Here is a 20,571-nt window from a genome sequence, read left to right on the forward strand (position 1 = left end):
TTTCTGCCGCAGCCCTGCAAAGTTGCGCTCTGCTGGGAATTGGGCCGCTTAAGCGCGGTTCGCTGTTTTCTGCACGTTTTATCCCAAACTCCGTTTCGGCCCATTGTCCTGAACAATGGTGTCCGCTCTGACTTGATGCCCAGCTTGTTTTACTACCACGCGCCTGTGCAAAATATATTGCGCTCTAGCCTGGTGTAAACTCAACCCTAAAAGCGGTGGCGTCGTCATTCACCAGATATTATACGCAGGTTGAATGCAAATTTGCCCACTGGGCCGCTTCAAAATTGCATTACGAGAGCCGGTGCTGTGCCATTTTGCAGAATAAATATGTATTCTGTGCGTGCGATAACTTTTCAGCTCTGACTAATAACATTTTACTTTGGAATTTGCAATTTTAATTACTTTGTAAATATTAAATATAATTTCCATTAAAATGCTTTGATTTTAAATCACGCTGAAAGAAAGCTGAAAGAAAATAGGACATCAGTCATCATTATTTATTTTTCCTAATAAAATTGCTTTGGTTGTTTTATTGTGATTGTGGTTATGCTGATTTCACTATTCACATTTCAAACTGCAACAAACTGTGTCGTAGGAACTTTTTTTTACTCAGAGAGGAGCACTTCCAAGACATTCCAATTCAGAATTAGAAACTGTTTATTGGTAATTAAAAAATATTAAATAACTTATTTGTTCTTTTGATGCATTTCGTCGCAACAGAAAAATACATGGTAATTTGAAGAGGAATATTTTTACCCAATTAGAGTATTCTCGGAGTTTTTCTCTTGGTTTCAAACAGCGCATGTTGCAGTCGATGGAGAAACTCCTTTGTTATTGTCACTTTTAATTGCAGAGCGCAGTATTGGAAAAAGAACAAAATGCCCCGCTGTACAAGTCCACGTTGTTTGTCAACAGGGACCAATTAAAAAGGGTCGCCGGTGCAGTTAATTTAAGGTCAATCACTTTGGAGACTCGCTCCGGCAATTTGTACGTGAGCGCAAAACAATCAAATCGCGGGGTCGTCCCGGCGTTTACGCCTCGCCGCCTATAAAACCTGGCACGCGAGTACTAATGACAACGAGCACTAAAAAAAGAGTCTGTTCTCGCTGCTGCTGGCCAAAGCAAACAACAAAAACATGATATGTACACGCACACAAACAGAACCTGGGTTAATTATTTCTCCCTGTGCCCACGTGCGATATTTACTCAAACAGTGCTTGTGACGTCCCACGGCAGAAATCTAAATTCTTTTAGCCGCCAGCTGATTGCGAGTAAAATGCGTTTTTAAACACAGCGTGCTCTGCTCGTTTCCTCAGTTAGAATTAACCACTACGTTTATGGTGTTGTAAAATGGAGATAAAAGTTTCCTTTGAGAATAAATTTGATCACAATCTGACTCTCTGGATGTTTAACGAGCAATTCTGGGCAATCTCTGAAATTTAATCTAATAGATTCAATGATAGATCCACAAGTAGTAGTTGCAATTAATCACTTTTTAATTTTATGACTTATGACTAAGGGGCAGCCGTGCAGCAGTGATGTTTGTAGAATTTACATTTATAAAGTAATATAATTTATTTACAGATATTACAGATAAGATGCGCGTACCATACGACAGAAAAACGATCTAGAAATCTAAATAATATTGCCTTTTCAAAGTTAGTCATATCATATGATTAATATTTTGCTTTTTAAATGCAATTAATTGATTTTGTGAGCCCAAAGAACAACATGAAGCTAAATACGAATTTATAAAAAAATTACATTTTAAAATTCTAATTTGAAAATCTATGTTACTGGTAAAACAATTAAAACTATAAAAAAATAATTATTAAAACACATTTTTTTTTCAAATACTAAAAACTGCAAAATCCTATAAGAATGGTTTCTATAAACCATTAAAATAAGTCGTTCAAAACCATTTTCCAGTTATGCAGGATCCATCTTAAATGTTTATTTTGTCCTTCTTAATTAAGTTACCGAAATGATTGTTCAGAAAATTTCCAAATCAGCATGTAATAATTCTAGGTTCATTGTACCTTGTATTCCTAAATAAAAATTTACTATTTTTATATTTTTTGTTGAGTGTAGTTGACGTATAGCCAGAGTCCAAAACACTAACACTGCTGATAACACATACGCACAAAAAGCGATTCGCTGAAACGGCTTAATTTATTTTCAGGTCCTGCAAAATTTTCTGTTGTCAAGTGCTTTAGAGGTCCGCCGCTTTAAAGTGTTTACACCCCGGCTTAGGGCTAAAGCGGGGCTGTTTGACGCACGTAGGCAGCTCGCGGGACAAAATCCACCCAGCCTATAGCGAGTGTAGGCACAGAGAACTTTTTGCCGTGCAACTGCGGCGGACAGCACATCAGATCCTCTAGCTGGCTCACGCCGCGCGTCTCTCTGCAAAGCGCCAGCCATTTGTTTCATTAATCCAGCCGGCGCGTATGTTTCCGAGGAAGCCGTGGCCCGGATAAAAAGGTCATCACGCATGGAGTGGTGCGTGCCCTGCTGCCCACCGACTCGATATTTTTGGGCCGCCACCGCGTGTGGTCAGCGGCAGTCCACTTTGTAGAGAGAGTGTGCGGTCGCGAGAGCCCAACTTTGCCCATATGATTTACGCCCTCTGCAGCCTCACAATTAATTTCAGTGGCCGACGAGCAGAGAGCTCTGCTGCGTGCAAAAAAGTAGTTCTCTCGCAAGTGTACATACGAATGTAGTTAATTTCACGGCGAAGTTTTCCTTGCTCCAAATGAAATTACAGTGTAAAGCGTAATAAAGGCAAATTTGCAAATTTATCTTCATTTTCTGTGCTGCACTGCAGTAGATTGTCCATTTGAATTTTCAGTGAAAATTTAAAGTGAATGATAAATTTAGGCAGAGAATGTCCGGTGATTTTTAATAAAAATAATTTAAAATTGAGACCAGAAAACATATTGATGCGTGTCAGTGCTAAAGAAGTTGAAACTGATAACGGTGAAAATTCATTTTAATTGTATCCAGGAAAATTAAAAACTTATAAAACATAAAAAACGCACTTAAAAATTGTTTTGATGAATCAATTTAATGCCAAATTTTATTTCATTTTAGGACACTTGCAAATTTGTTTCTGAAAGCTGAATTGGGCAAAATTGTATTACTGAAATTTAAAAAAAAAATGGTTGCAGAAGTAATCGTCAAAACAGAGATTCATTAACCCAATTAAAGCATTTGATTCTCAGGATGTGCCATTGTCCAATTGCTCAGTCATATATTGTTTTGATTATGCTCTCAGTATTTAGCCCTTTGCAAGGATACATTCGTAAAAATGCAGGTGAATTATCCATAATATGGTTTATGAAAATTTCAATACAAATGTCACAAATCAATTAATGCTGTTCGTTTTCTAGGATACCTCTTCAATATTTTTCTGCTTACAGATATTATGCTGGCGCAAAATTTGATAGATTTGCAATGAAAGAGAAATTATATATTTGAGAAAAATGGTATATGCATTAAAGGCAAAGCAATAAAAGCTAGATGAATAGAATATAATATATATCTTCAGAGGAAAAGCGGATCGCGAAACGATTATTGAATATAATTTCACATCTCATTGGGCTCCGCTCGACTGCCAAAAGACGCAGGCAGCTCTTTTGAAAGATCCTATTGCGGGGAATTTGCATGAGAAGTGGCGCAAAAGGAGAGCGGCTCACCAGGAACTACCTTTTCTCTTCGTCGTCAACCGAGATCTTAAAAATATTTATGCAGGCAGCGCGTGTGCCCTTTTTGGCAGCGTTTTTCGGCCGCTTTGTTGCACAGCTCTTGAGAAAATTGAAATTTGAGCCCGTTTGCACAGAAAAAGACGAGACCGCGCAAACATTTTTTTCCTTCAACGGCATGGCACAATCTGCTCTCTCTGCCCGCGCCTTTATCTAGTTCGCAGTATCCATATCGCATTAAAGTGCCTGGCATGTCTTGTCCTGGCACTAAACTCGGCAAATAATTTCACCCTTGGACACAATCTACGACCACACAGAACAAAAAAGATGGCCAATCCGCCATAGACTTATATATTTCAGCCTTTTTACGAGAGGTACTGGTTTTTTATTTCACCGCGGAGAAATTATTGGGCAGAGCGAATTTTATTTTGCCCATCGATTATCAATTTGAAGTCTTAATAATCGTGCATGCCCAAGGTCGCTGGAAGGCAGCCAATTTGCGAAATTGCGGAGCAGTAGACTGAGAAAAAGGATATTTGGCGGATGAGACGTTTTATAACCAGCTATTACCATAAATGTTCTGCAAATCGCATTTGCTTGAATAATCCGTGTAAAATTTTTATTGTACTTGTGCGGAGCTCAACAATTTTATGATCAAAACAAATATTACACTGAATGCAATCTGTGTTTATATTTCCCTTTAAATTTTAAATTACTCGGAAATAACGCATGTGTCGGACTGATTGAAAAATATTGCCGTCGAGCACATTAATCTTCATTTTTGGCAGGAAAGGTCGCAAATTAATGGTCCTGCAAATTAGCGTTGTGTCAAGCAACTGGACATGACAGAAAATTCGCCTAATTTGAAAACACGACGGGTGTGACACGACGAGTTTCGCAACTTTGAATAACTGGACCATTTTGCAGTATTTATTAACTCGATTTCCCATGACTGTCTCATCTCGCCATGAAAACGATTTATTATTAATCCGCGTCCTAGAAAAACATTTGAACCGCTACGTCTGGCGGCATTTAGAGTGGAAATAACCAGCGAGATTTATCCATTTTGCAGTTCATACATCCACAAGAGTAAATTACGCGAGTGCAGAGCGAGAAGAGAGGTCGGTCGGTTATGAATTCCATTCCACGAGGGAAAGAGCATCGTAATGAAATGAGAGCATCTTTCTGGTGCCGGGTCACTGCGGCCGATTCCGCACCCCTTTTGTGCCCGCCAGTATTTTGCATATTACTCCACTCGTGTCTATTTTGTAACATTCGCTCTTCTCCCTGTATTTCTCGCGAGGAAACTTGATTACTCTCGACGGCATGTCCACGCCACGGAGCTGACCGCAAGGATTTTAACGCAATTATAAATACACCCCTCGTGCAAAAGAATATGATAAAAACTGACAGACTTCCGCGTCTCTGACTTATTAGATTAAATTATAAAAAAAATTATGTCCTTAGCAAGGTTGTTGCGACGTGAGAAAAATAAAAGCTCCTCTTCGCTCTTTCCGCGCCAACGTTGCGGGTTTTTCGTAATTTCCGCAGCGCACGTTTTCATCCTTTTCTCTCTCTCAACGGGAGACGCAACGTGCGTCGGACCTTTCTGTTTGAAGCTGGTGACAACTCAATTATTGTTATTGAGAGACACGAGATTCAAAATTGCTGCGAAAATTACCTTTGAAGTAATGGCCAAGGCGAATAAAGTTATTACGTGTTCGCGGAATAAAGTTATTTGAGCCGGTAAAAAAGGAGCACGGAGAAAATTTTGATCACAAAAACTGGCGCATTTCACAATTTTCTCTTTTTCGCTTATGACAAAAAAAGCAATTTCAATACAATGTTCATCACAAAAGCGTAATTTGTCTACCAGTTCGATCAATACTTTAAAAAATGTAGCAACAAGAGCGCATTTTAAAAGTTAAGCACTGCACTATAGCTGCAAAATTATTACAATGACACTTTGGCACCTAATAGTCTATTGAAAATGCAATATTCTGCACTGACTACTCTTTCCTGACTGACCATGAGTGACGAATGGCCTTTCTGACAATATAATAATAATCGTCCGCATAGCAGAGCGGGGAATGAAGCGAAAATAATGCAGAACTCGTGTAATAGCTCGCAAATCCTCATTTATTTTTCATCTCGCTCCACTGGTGCTGCAGTTCTATTACACCCATTTCACTTTTTTTTCTCACTTTCCCGTCGTATTAAAAGAATAAATTTGCATTTACATCGAGAGATGATAATCTTGCTCTAGCTCATCATCAACGTTCACACCATTTTGCGATACTATTTATTGTACGACTGTCGGCATTGTGCCCGCCAGCAGGATTAATTTTCCGTGTACCTAGATGGCCGCAGATAAAATAGTCCTGTGTGTCATGCCGGTTGACTTTATTAATGCATATCATTGAAATGATGGTACATCAAAATGGCACACTAACATTTATACAGCGGCGGTTGCGCTTTTGTTTTTCGTGTATGTGCGGTACATTGTGTGTACAACCTCTCATTTCCATGTGCGCCCACGTAAATTACCAGAGAACGGGTATTGTTGTAATTAATTAATTTTATAACGAGAACACTGCCGTGTTTTTAGTGATGTTGCGAATTGCGTTTTTCACGTCCTAGTTAGCCGCAGCTCATAAAATTCCTTTTGATCTATTTGTTGATATATAATAGAAAATGCACACTCATGAAGCATGAAGCTAATATGCAGCAACGACAAAACCGATACATTATTAATGAAATTAAATGTATGAACAGCATAAATTTAAAAAAAAAATTAGCAAATTATTGTTGAAGTGAATACGTTTACATTTACCTGCTAAATTACATCTTATGAAATATTTAAAATTTCAAAATCAATTAATCTTTTTTTCCTTTTTATTATTTTAATTTTAATTATTATTAAAAAATAACAATATGCATTAAAAATAAATCTCTGTAATATTTAGTGTTAGTCAAGCATTCGGTTCAAATTGAAATCGATCGTTTAGGGGAATTTGAATGTATCAGAAAACTTTGTTCTGGTATTTGGCATGCAAAGGAGCGCCAGCGACCGTTGATATCGAATCAGTGGTGACGGAGCTGGTTGATTAATTGGGGCGAAGTTTCGGCTAATACGGCCTCAATATGCTGGCAAGTGAGCAGCTCCTCTACGTACGAACATATTATCGGCAAACATGTGCGAGTGAGAATCCAACCGCAGAATGGCCAACTTAATTAAAACGCGCTGCGTGCGCTCTCTCATGCCCTTTTTGCGGCCACCAAGCCATCGGCGATGAACTGCCGTCGCTCTTTCCTTCTTCCCTCGACCACTCACTCTCTGACTTTGCAAAAGGAAAAAAAAAGAAGGATGCTCATTCCTCTCGGTGAGCGCAACAAAAGAGAGATGCCCATCCCGTCCCGTAGAAAAGGGTTAAAAGGGAAATGGTCTCATCTGGGAGGATTTGCAGATTCGAGCCTTAGAGACATTTGGTTTTGAAATAGGACGTTTTGTGAGATTCACAGATTTTGAAAGGGTCTCTAATGAGCAGTTGGAACTCGTAAATTTTGCCCTCAAAACTCACAATTTTAAAAGGTCGAGTCACCAAATAAAATAATCACTCTAATGACAGTTTGAATGGTCTTAAAAGATATCGGAGTTGGCTTATACGACAAAGTTAGCCTCCGAACCAGAAAATTTGTTTATCTCTCCCTCTTCCCTTGCGGGGAAGCGAAAAGTTGGCCGGTCGAAAAAGTTATCCTGCGACCCGGTAGTCTCATTCTTTCCTGCCACTCGTTTTGTATCCGTGCAAGGGTTCAATTCCGGGCGCCGATAGCGCGCGAGCGAGGGTCTGTGTATCAATGGGGGTTGCAAAAAAGGAAGTAGGCGAAGCGGCGATGGAGCAGGAAAAAGTTGGTATATAATCTTGGTTGTATTCGGAGCGAGGGCACAATTAGCTGCTGCAGATGAAGGTGGATGGATGCGTTTCTTCTTTTTCGTCGGCTCTCTCACTTGTATTGTACTGTTGTGCGTGTCTCTTCGCGCTAGCTGCTGATGGATGATCTGGCGGACAGTTAAAAATGATGCGCACTCGTTGAACGGCGGCAAAAAAGAGTTGAGCCGCTTTTATGGTTGCCTTTCGCAACATTAAGCACACCGCCACTTTGCTTTGCTCCCGCGCGCTGATGCATATTTTATTGGCAACTCTTTTGCGCGCATCTTCATGATATTCCAGCAGGCGCCGAGAGCGATGGGTTGCCGCCAGACCTGTGTGGGTGGGCGTGGTGATTTATATCTGCAGACGTGCCGTGCGCACAGGTAATGCCCAAGCCGGTGAAAAATTGATGTTCAGGTTTCTTTCACAATGGAATGCATCCCAGGAAAATTGCAATTTTTACGAGAAAACGAAGAAAAATTGTTCCGGAATGAAGGAAATTTTTAGAGTATGCGTTTGAAATATTCCGAGCTTGTTTTGGTAATTTTTATCAGATAAAACTATTAAATTCTTTAATTAAGCCTTATCAGCAGAAAGTATAACCACCTCTTCCTCGCCATCAAAATAAAACGCTGTCATATAATATTTCAAGCAGATTTCAAGGTCCCGCGCTTATCTCGGACAAGCAATTTCACCGCACCTTTGCCGAAACTTGTTTATTTACCGCCTTGTCTAATTACTCATTAGAGTTCAGCGCTCAATCGGCAACTTATGCAACACGCAAGCCAGACGTGTACGTGGTGCTTTCTACTCAGCAGGCGCGTCTATCGCGCGCTCTTATTGTTTCCTCTCCTTGCTAGTGTAATACCGTCTTGGGACTATTGCAAAGGCGAAGTACAGAGTGAGATTAAATCTGACTGGAGTGCAGGTACGTACACGACTAAATATAGAGAACGGAGGAGACGATGCTATCGCATCACGCTCGAATGTCAATCACACGGAGCGCAAATCTGACTCTGCCGCGCTCTGCGGCCGTGACCCTTCAAATTGTAATCAATATTACGCGGGGCGAGGAGAAGTTACGTTCGGTACCGAGTTGGATTGGATGTTAAGGAAATGTGTTATATTCAGCCTTACTTTTGATTTAAAAAAAAAATGAAATCAGAAATCGATCAGGTCACTCTTTAACAATTAAAAAATTTCCTGCTCAAAATTTTATTTTTCCCTCATAAAATGACAATATGTATCAATAAATAATACTTCGGATCTAAGCGATTTTTGGTTCTTTTAACTTGCCAAATAAATGAATTTTTCAGTTTTATGAATTTCTTCCAAACTATTATGCAATTTACGTTACTTAAGATGGATAAAATCCAAAAAAATTAGTTATCAAAATTTAATTATAAATGTATAAAAATTGGAAAAACTGTTATTCATTTTTAAATTTTTCAAAGAATATTTTTCTAATTTAAAAAATGAATATATATTTAAAAAATGAATAATTATTTAATTAAATATCAATTCTCTTACCAAATTGTAAAAACAAATAGAATTGGTTTTCAAGAGAAAACATATTTAGAGATTTGCAGAATTCTAATTTATCATGCGCAACTTGAGCCAACACTAATATCTTCATTTGCAGCTGAAAATGATTTTGTTTGATGTCAAAATCAGTAGGCAGGCTGACTTTCTTTGTGTATCAAATTCGCTGCTTTTTGCGTCACAAACGGGCTAAAATTTGTCATGTGCGTGCTGTTTTGAGTTGCGGTTTCGCGGTCGACTCTCTGCGTCGACTTGGAAATAAATTATTGTTATTTGATCCGAGCGCGTGATTAGAACAACAGAGAGGCCTGCGAGCGAGTGATTCATTATTATAACATGAGAGAGCAGCCTGCGCTCGCTGCCTTTTAATTTTCAGCGCAGAAGCACGCACTAACGCGGCATTGATTTGTGCCTGTTTGCCTAATTTCCGAGATAAGATATACAATTTCGTTCTGTTTCGAGAGTGCCGTATAGATAAGAGCAATACAAAAAGTCGCAGTTTGCTTTTTTCACTTAGCCCCCGCGGCTGATCGAATTGCCGCCGATGAGAGAGAAAGAAGTTGCGCTCTCTCGTCGGTAACAACAACAAAGGAGACAAACAAGAGTTTTTGTTCCTCTTCCCTAGCTCGCCGCCAACCAACTTCTCGTCCTTCGGCGTTGCTCACTCGCAAACTTTTGAGTTTGTTGATGATGAAGGTTTCGATAAAATTAATAGCGACATCGAAACCCTTCTTGACCGAGTCTATTTCCCAAAAGTTCTGAGGGTGTCGTAAGTGCGTGGGCATAATTTCAGCATCGGGGAACGCCACCTAACAATATTAAACGACGTAATTCTCAATTGAAAGAATAAATCAAACGAAAATAAAAAATAATTATTGATCTTTTTGCTGCAATCCTTTATTTTACTTTATTAATAAATTGAAATCTCTAATTTATGCAGCCCGCATTACCACAAGGAAATAAATAAATAAATCAAGATTCATTATTAAAGAATAGAATGGTACATTTTAAATTAGAGTTTGAAAAAAAATTGTGTTTAACATAAAATCCGTAATAATCGTAAATATATTTACATTGAAAAGTTTTTCTTAAAAACAAAATTTAATACAATTATAATTCACGAAAAATTTTATGGTAGAAAATTTTAACAAAACTTTGTTTAATATCAATCAATAAACATTGAAGTAGAGACTTACAATTATTAGTTTACCTTCCTCCTCTACTTTATTGGGTTGGGATAAATTTATAATTACTTAATAAAAATGGCCTGACCATCGTACAAATTGTTCTACGGCCATTTATTTTTATTTGCTGAATCAAAATCGGTTGGTAAAGAATGTTGATATTCCCTTGCAACTGCAAATATCTCTATGCGCCAAAATTACTAAAATAATAACAAATATGCAGGAAATTAATAAACTTTCAAAGCAAACATAAACGCGTAAAAAATGTTTGCCCGAGGAGAAAACCAATAGCAATGTGTGTTTTCAGCTAATTAACACGAATTCCAGTCGAATCAAAATTTGGAAAATGTATGCTTTGCTGAAATATCCTCATTTTCCGCTGTGTAAATATTGAAACACCCCTCTCCTCCCTTAGCTTCATTTCCATAAAAATCACGCTTACTCCGTTGGGGCTTGTTCGTTGGAAATTCATAAACTTTTGCACCTCCGTGATTCATGTGTATTATCTCATTTTCGTTGCTACACGCATTGCCTACAGAAAAAATTTTGAAAAGTTAACTCGTGCCACGCGTGCCTTGAATGAAGAAAAAAGCCGGTGTGCTTTTTCGGCGAACGGCTTTTCACCTCGATTTGCTGCAAAGGCCCACGTCACGTCCAGCCGGAAAATATTTATCCAGGGCAATTTGTCTTTCGGAGCGCCTTTGACACTTGCCCAATTTCCCACAAATCTACTTTCGCAACTTCGACGAGGCGTACGGCAACAGCCATTCCGCATTTGACAAAATGATTCGCATGCCTTTGAAAAAATGAAATAAAAGTAAACGGCGCAACAGCAATACAAGAAGTTAATAATTGGTCTTTCAAAAAGTCTGCCTCTGGGATAATGGGATTTATTTTATTTATGGAAGAGAACTAATCAAGTAGACCCTCTTAAGCGTTTTTACTGTAAGCTCTTTCTTACAGACAAATTGTTTTTCAATAATAGAATGTAAACATGAAAACAATGCGATTGTAACAATGAGGACAAAAAAAGCAATAATATAAGCGACAAAAACGTTTCACATCTCTTAATCTTAATTGCTTTTTTTAACAGAGAAATCCAGGTAGACGAAAAATTGTAGAAAAGTTTTTTTGCACGAATTTCGCCAGCGCAAAATATTTATTAGGTGTAAATATTTTTCAAAAGTAATTTTTGCGGCAATTGGAAATTTTTTAACACTTTATCACTGTAAACATGTTTGAATTTAATTAAATGTTCTCCAATCACGTAACTTTAACTGAATAATAAAATAAGACCATGATAAAAGTTCCTTGAGAGCTCAGTGACTTGAAATATTTATTGTCATAATACAAAAATGACATTATGTGAAACAAAAACTTAAAAATTTCGATTAATTTCATAAGCAATTGAAAATTCAAGGAACTCGTCGTGTCTTTATCTCTTTAATATTATGAAAGTGTTTCTATCTTTCAGAAACTCTTGCATTGAATTTAATTTTTCATCATCCGCTTTGCTGACAAATGACTAAAATAATGCGAGGAAGCCGCACAAGGACAATGACGGAAAATAATATCACAAATAGTAGCGCGCCGGAATCCAATTTATCTGCAGACAGCTCGTGATTAAATAATTTAATCAGACATTAGAGCAAGTAGTACGTAACGTATGCACGCTAATTAGCGCCAGCTAGGCGTCGATATCTGCCCCAATTACGCGTACGCCAAGTTGGCGCTCCCACGCAAACCGAGCCCGTTCTAATCACTGGTAATTAGCTTGGTTAATTATCTATCAAATTATATGTGAGCCGACCATCAGCAGAATATGTGATAGGCCGATCTGCATTGAAGAATTGCAGCAGAATATATGTGTGTGCCCATAATTAATGTAGCTGTGATTACACATAATAGAGGAGCTATGTAATTTTAAAAGGTTCAATTTATTTAATTATGCTCAATTAAATAGCCTAAAGGTGAAATACTTTTTATTTCTAACTATTATTGTTAATATATTTTTTATTACGCTTTGTGATGATTTCTATGGCAGTGAGACCATTAAAATTAATATTTACAATAATCAGCAAAAAATTGCCCCAATTAAAAAGTTTTGCATAATAAAAGTTAGCTGCCTTTGTTGACATCTGCAATGTCAACGTACAAGGCATCAGCAAACATAATTTGCTTTCGCTTCAAGAAATGCATGTTGATTAAATTATGTAAAGAGTCAGTAACTACTTCGCAGAATTCAAATCAATAAAGAGCGTAGGTTTTAATTAATGTGAACAGTTGAAGGACTCTAGAAACAATCGCGACAACTACTTCAACTGTTGCGGGAAATTTTACATTGCACTATATTTCTCAGATTTCTCATAGAACAAAACACAAGGAAAACTTATATAAATTTATCAATGAAAGGTGATTTAAAATGGTGCAAATTTTGCGACATAGCAATATGAAAATAAATTTAATGCATCATTACATAGTGCATTAAGTACACCGCCAAGAGGAAGGTAAAATTATATGCTAAAAACAACGTTTCTCTATTTCTGACTTCAATTGTAAAAAAAATCATATCTTAAAATAAAATTGCTCAAAAATTAAAAATTTAATTTGCAATAGAGTGGAAAACTAAGAAATAAATTTATCCAAAAAAATTAAGAAAAATTTAAAATTAAATTCAAATATTAATTTCTGTCATAAATAATCTTGCAGCCGAGAAATATGGAGCAGGATATTGTTTTTCCAAAACAATAAAAGACTTAAAAAACACATATATGGGAAAAGTTGACTTTAAACACAACTTACCATAGAATTTATCGGCTTTACCGCGTAGTAATAGTAACAAAACAGGGATGACTAATTGAGAGCATTTTTGTCAAGTCTAGTTGATTTACAACATAGCGGAATTTTCTCATGCGCCTCCTTAAAAACCAACAATTAACACATGGAGGCGTTTTCTCTTCCGTTCACTGATAACGAAACACAAGCAGACCTGTTTGGTCGGCGAGTACCTTGGCTATAATTTATGGTGCCCACACAATTTACTTCCCTTCCGATTCAATTAGCAAAGCAACACGCGTTGCACCGTCAAACATGGCCATATATAGGCACAAGCAAAATAGATTCATCATCCTCGGTGCGCAGTCTAATTGAAAGTTATGTATAATATGACGTGCCACGTTACAACATTCAAGGGATCGCTTCCTACCCATCACAGTCGTTTCCACCACCACTGATTAATGCTAATTAAAACGTGAATCACAATCAACCCCCGAGGCGTGCGATGCACATTACGCTCGCATTATTTATGCACTTGGCTTGAGTTGACCTTTGCAGTTGACAGGGGGAGATAAATGTAGTGCGCAGAGAGTTCTTTCTCGTTGCAGCTCCTGCTGCTCGTGGATGAATTTATAAAGCGCACGTCATACCGAAGATCAAGATAAATGCATGACGTATAAGTCTAAAGTGAAGTGCACTCGCCTGCAACTATGTGTTCTTATTCTCTGAACTAATGCCTTATGAGCTCAATCTACAAAAAGGGAAGCTCTCTAGACAAAAAAATATAGTATGAAGATGAAGATCGATATGAATTTATTTCAAAAACAATTAAAACAATCATGTTTTATTGTATCAATATCTGGGGGTTATTAGAAACCTCATTGAAAGCCTTTTGGAAATTAGTTTTCACGCGAAAATAGTAAATAAATATGTTCATAAAATAAGAGAATTTAATCAAAGTTTCATTTAAAACAAAGATATTTAAATTTCATAAAAAATATTATACAGATAATTAATTAATTGAACACAAATTCGTAAAAGTAAATTTAAATATTCTCTTAAAAACTTCTCAATATTTTTTAATTAATAAAATTAGATATTACAATTCTTGTTATTTGCATAATCCAATAATTTAATAAAAAAATAATGTGTTTTGAAAATACATTAAAAATTTATTCAAGCCCTCGCGATATAAATAAGGCGTTTCGTTATGTGCAAACATTATCATTCTCAAGCGCGTCAAAAAATCTCAATTTAGCCATGCCTTCACCTTTTGAGGTGGTCTCCTCGTTCGAATCGAAAACATCAAAGCCTTTTAAACGCAATCAATCTTATCTCCCACGGTTTAATTGAACAAAAATTGGAACCGCCCTTCACTTTTGCAACGTGCGCCGCAACAAAATGCACCTAACACGGCCGTTTTGTTCCGCTCCAACAGGTAGATTGGAGAGCAAAATTTCGCCGCGTCGTGCCCGTGCTGTTTCGCACATTGTTTTGCATTCAATGGCTCATGGTACATGGACCTTGTAGGCTTGTCTTTTCACGTTTGCGCTCGGTCAATTGATTTTCATGCCACAAGAAATATTCGAATTTCATACTTCAACACCACCGACATGAAAGCTTTAGTTTTGTTAAGCAGAAAAAAACAACTATACAATTAAATTGTAATTTTTACATTTTAGAAGTATTTAAACTAAATTTTCTCCTTCCTACAAAAGGCGAGTCCCATTTTAGAATAGTAATGAACGGGATCTGAGCGACAAACTACTGCTTTGGGAATTTCAGCGATCAAAAAGCCGGCGGTGCAGAAAATAAAACAAAGCCAGCTAAAATCTTGCGTCACAAAGCGCCCGGGCGAAAGTCGGAAAGTGGCGTGGGTGCCACCGCACTTTTCTTTTCCGGCTCTCTTTTGTTCGCCTCTGATCCCAGGGGACGTAATTAAAAAGTGGCGCCAGCGCCATGCAAATTAAAACAGACGAGTAGAAAAATATTGTCGGTTCGCGTGGCTGCTGATAAAATCGAACGTCTCGTGATTTATGGCGGCCTCTCTTCTTCTTCTCTCGGAATTGATTTCTGCGGCGCGGCGGCTCATTTTCTCTTTCTTTCCTTGATTCATCTAACGCTGCTTTTTGGATGAGAATGCTGCCGGCCAATCATCAATCCTCGGCAGCCGAATAATATTATTACACGCAGATATCGGCCCATTGATAGTGTCAAGTGCGAAATTAATCGTGCGAACCGGCCCACAACTCGCGCCCCGATCGATATGCACATTTTATGCAAGGCCGGAGCTATTTCTCGCGGGCTTTTGCCCTTTTGCGGCTCGCCGACCTTTCCGCTCTTACACTCTTGCTGTCGTTTGCCTTTTTTATTTCTAGAGTATTATTGGAATGAGAACCTTGTCACGTACACTGGCAAAAAGCGGCAAAACAAGCATGAAAAAGGGTTAACTTTGCTAGTTTTCAAACTCAAAATTTTGCATGTGATAGAGAAATATGATTAGTTTTGGATGGTAAACCTGATTTCGAGCAAAAAACTTTTGTAAAAAAAAATAAAAATTATATTATGTTCAGATTCTCAGATTTTTTTGCTATTATTTTTATTACTTATTTAGTAATTATATGTTGCTTCTGATCTTCTACATACACAGGGAAATTTTATATAATTCATTTGGCAATTATGCTTAATATAGCCGCGGCGGCCGAGTCTCTTTTGTTATTGGAAGTATTGCCAGACCGAATTCTGCTATTTGTTCTTCTCTTTTTCAAATTTTAAATTTTTTTTATCTACGAGAACAACAAATAATAATAATAAAAATGTTTGTATTAAATTAATATTAATAAATCGTATTTCCAAAAATTTCTGAAAGGATTCAAATTAAATTTTATAATTTCCCCTCTTCAATTAAGATTAAAAATTGCATTTAATTAATTTGGAAACTTAAAAAAAAAATAATGTATTTTACTTTAATTTAATGGTATTTTAAACAACACAACAAGCTCTACCTAAAAACTAGCTGCTTTTAATCTGTTATCTGTTTAGATCGTTAAAAAGCAGAAGTTGTTTCATTCTTTTATGATAAATTAGAAAATAATTTAATTTTCCGAAATTTTCACATGTGCAATTTTTTTAATTGCTGAAAGTTACTTCAAGTTGGCATAAAAACGTTTTTAGTCTGATATCACAAAGAGGAATTCCTCCGTTATCCAACATTAATTTACATAATAAATAACTTAAACAGTGGTGCTCACATGAAGATCTCGCCACTAAAGATTCCAAAGATAAGAGATAACAAAAGCAGAAATATTCTTCAGACAGCGTGCTTTTCTCGCAAGCTCTCCACAATTATCAAAAGGAGAGGCGAAGTCACTCAGTCTTTGATTGAAAAATAAGTGGGCGACTCGCCCTTCATTCATTAGAGAACGAAAAACAAAAGGAACTTTGAGAGCGACCCCTTGAAACGAATTGCGGCAAGACGCGAAATGTCAGCACTGGCGAAGAGAAAGAAAGAAACACTTGAGAGGATATTGCCAGCAATTCGCTTTATACATGAATGAAGGCGTGAGAGAGTGAGAGCCAGTCTTATCTAATCAGCAGCGCATGAAATTAAGGCTTTGCGGAGATAAGGAAAAATCATTTTCGCGTTCAAGTATTTGCGACAAATTGCGATTAGACGCGCAGTAGGACGACACTTATAGTAAATCTATTCACACCGAGAAAAAAAATATCCAAACTCAAGTGAACGTTTTGACAATGACCCACTTTGTGGCTAGGAGTGATAACAAAGGTATTGATTACTTTTGCGGACGCAAAGTTTTGAATTACAAGTGCGCAATTAACTTTAATTCCTCCACTTTGAACTTGTGAACATTTCTCTGCCAGGGCAACTTTTGGAGCGCTAAATTTTTAATAACTTCGAGCATTAGGCAGAACAACCCATTCCATTAGCTGCGCAATACGCTATGGCGCGTGTACAGAATGACATTTTCAGCCGAATTCTCTCGTAAATCTGACTTTAAACTTGTTTAATTCTCTTCTCTACTTAATTATTTTATGCATAAAACGGAAATCTTGAGCTTTCTTTGAGATTAACTTTGACAAGATTATTAAAGAGAAAGGTGCTGTTGTCAATCATTTGATGGTCTTATTTCAACATTGGTTATCAAATTACCATTCTTGAAAGTCAAAATACGGCTGAATTGATAATTCCGAGGAAAATAGAAAGCTAATCCGGCAGATTGTCTCGATATCTGGCTAAAAGCAAAGCTGGCAGCTTTCAAGAGTAATGATGTTATGCGTTGCACCATTAAAAGGCGCTCACATTTCACATTCCACGTACACATCATTGTGCAAAAAGGATTGAAATAGATTCTTCGTCGGTCGGAATGTGCAATCGCGCAGTAAATTAAAATTAGTCCAAGCCAGACCACCACAGTTTGTTTTCAGACAATTAATAGCAGAAAATAAGCTTATCAAAATACCGCATCCTGCTCGCGTAAATAAATGCGTACACCATGAAAATGCGCTGATAATCTAATCTCAATTTTTTGAAGGGCATTCATTGCTTTTGTAAGAAAAATTGCTTTACACAATATGACGACCAGAGTGAAAGAATGAAAATTCCGACATCTTATTGAAATGCCCAAAAAATTCACACAAGTTTCCGTGAAAAAATGAATTCAATTTCAGATTTATTTTAGTTAATCAAACTTTTCTTTAGAGGGAATCAATTGTGTTTGATTAATTTAATCAGAAATATATTTTTTTTTTATGTCTAAAGGGGTACATTTTAGAACACACGCTTATACGATTCATTTGGCATGAGTTCGCGAACTATCCTTTCTCTTTTCACTTAATTATTCCCATTAGTAACGATCCTTAGCTCCAACGCCGCGCGTATTTTGCAAAAACGACATAATTACCGCGCAGTGGCGAAAACCGTGCTGGCACGAATTTTGGGCCGCGCCACCTCAGGCTCCGTTGTTTAATAAGTTATGCTGGTGGTCGGCGGGTTGCATGCTTCCTTTATTCTCCCGCCGCCGTTGTTGATTGACATTGTAAAATAATTAGGCGCGCCTTTTTTCCAAGCCGACGTAAACAAGGTAGCGCTGTTAAATGATCAAGGCTCCGTACGAAGATTATGCGAACATGTAAAACGCACATCAAACGATTAAATAAATAAATTTTACAGCGTGTCTTTCTCCTCCGCGGACGGCTTCTCGCCCCACACAGATGTCGGTTGGGTGCTTTGACCGGCCTCCTGTAATAATCGTTTCTGAGCTGCATTCGCGAGACAAGTCTGATTTGTGCATGGTTTTTTTTACGAAGAAGTCCGTTCAGTTAATATGGCCTCTGTTTATCTTTGTTGCTATACCAGGGGGAATAAATTCAGTTCAAACAGACATTAATATAAAAATGGTTTATTTTCGTTATTTTGAATAATGCCAATTAAGTGTTGTAAATTTTTACTTCCTGGAAACATTTTGTACGTTTGCCTATTTTTAGCTAGAGAAAATAAATAAGCGCCAATTATAAGAGCATGATCGTTTTTCAATTAATTACGCTGCTTTTCCGGTTTACTATTTAAATAACGGTTTTAATTAAATAAAAATAAGGCAATCACGTTTAAAATCACAATTTATCATTAAAAATTTGTTTATGGTGGCTTAAAAGCACAAAAACTATTTGCAAAGGATTATTCTCTGTAAAAATTTAACAATTTTTCCTGCATATATTTCCTCTAAAATATCATATTTTTTAGCATTTTAGTATTTAAAAATAAAATATGTACCAGGAAAATTTTGCCATTGAAATGCGTCTATTGCTTAAAACTCACAAAAAAGTAAAAATTTAATGTAAACAGCATTTCGCTTGTACACTGATAATAAAATAAAATTTTTGACTGCGGAAATGTAAAACTTTTCAAATGTATTATATTATTTCAAAGTAATTAATTTAATGACACTTAAATTTTACTTGAGTCTTCTGCATTTCCAAATGCTTCGAAGATTTCATTCCACAATTTATTAACATGAAAAAAATTGAAAACCTTATAATAATGAAACATTTCACACAGAAGAATAAATAAATGAACCGTCTATCAGTGCATAATTAGATTTAAAGAATGAAGAAATGAAATAGAAAAAAGTACTCACTCCTGCAGACTCCATTCAATTCGGCGTTGTCAGCGACGCACTGCAGCCCTTTGGCGCAGGTGCCCAGGAAACCGTCAGGGCCTCCGCACGGCTCGAACTCGAGTCGGGCGCACACCCTGCAGCAGCCGCAGGGGTCCCACACCAGGGCCGAACCCTGGGGGCAGTCGTCCGCCGTCAGGGGCTCGCACTCGCCAGGGCTGCTGCACACGCAGTGAACCGCCCCCGCCGCCTCCACGCGAGTTCCGACCAACACGAGCAGAACCAGCACAAACGAACGCATTGTCCGCACCTCTAATATGCAAAAACCGCAAAAACTTTGTCCCGAAACTTTGTTTGATCTCCTCAGCGCGGAATTTCACTAGAATGTGTAATGGCAATTTGATCAGGGTTGATTTGTGCAAGCGCTTCCTCCTATAAAATGAGATAACGTGGCTTCAACAAAATCAGTTTCCAATTTCCCCTCTAATTTTACATTTTTCCTCGCATATAAAATTTAAAATTAAATTTCGTAGTTTTCTGAATAGTTATAAGATTAAACAATTCAGCAAAATAGCAGAAGAACTACATAATTTAGTGTGGGTAAATTATCAATTCCATTTTGTACATAATTCAATTATTTTAATTAGAGAAAAAATTTGCAATGAGTAAATTTATTATGATACTTGAAAAAGGAAAAACTATTTTAAGTAAGAAGTAAAATTTCTTAAAAGCGTATATAAAATTCGAACAATAATTATGTTGTTTTCTTCTAAAATTATTGATACATATGGCAATAATTTAAAAAGAAACCAAAACACAAAAACTTTGTTGTTTACCTGCAGTTGGAGCAGCACTCGCTGAATCGATAATCACGCGCGTCTTATCAAGCGGCGAGAGGCAATGAGAAGATCCGGCCATCACCTGTGTAAGATCACGACTAAAAGGAAAGGAGCCGCGAGCGGGAGAGCTTGCCGGTCGCCGAGGCCCCGTTTGCCGTCGATGCCGCTTCTCTGCCGCTCGTTAGGTGGGGACACCGGCCAGCGCACAGCGACTTGAATTCCTGCAATCGGCACAAGTCACCACATAACTGTTGTCACAACTCGTCGAAAATTGGAAAACAAAAACAAACACATAAAAGAATTCACCACTCGACGTGCCACGTGCCAGTGTGACGTCTGCTGTCTGTGCCCCCACTAACCCCCCTACTCCCTTCCCTTCATCATGAACTTTTCGATAAACTAAATAGTACATAATTATTCCGCATTCCGCTTGCCGTCAATAGTCAATATTTTGAACTTTGTAC

The 20,571-nt window shown here is 37.4% G+C and overlaps 1 protein-coding gene across 1 annotated transcript in view; it reads right to left on the reverse strand.

Annotated features, from left to right (window-relative positions):
* The window catches only part of LOC132199576 (cysteine-rich motor neuron 1 protein-like), a 138,788-nt gene extending 118,557 nt beyond the window's left edge, over positions 1 to 20,231 (reverse strand). The window contains exons 1-2 of the mRNA XM_059624401.1: positions 20,105 to 20,231; positions 19,290 to 19,700 (exon numbers count right to left, since the gene is read on the reverse strand). Of these exons, the coding sequence (XP_059480384.1) occupies positions 19,290 to 19,569 (280 nt within the window). The 5' untranslated portion in view covers positions 19,570 to 19,700; positions 20,105 to 20,231. The remainder of the gene's footprint in view (positions 1 to 19,289; positions 19,701 to 20,104) is intronic.
* Between the last annotated feature and the right edge of the window lie 340 nt (positions 20,232 to 20,571).

This window comes from Neocloeon triangulifer, unplaced genomic scaffold (assembly GCF_031216515.1).
Source record: "Neocloeon triangulifer isolate White Clay Creek 2 clone unplaced genomic scaffold, ASM3121651v1 ptg000014l, whole genome shotgun sequence".
Lineage (NCBI taxonomy): Eukaryota > Metazoa > Arthropoda > Insecta > Ephemeroptera > Baetidae > Neocloeon > Neocloeon triangulifer.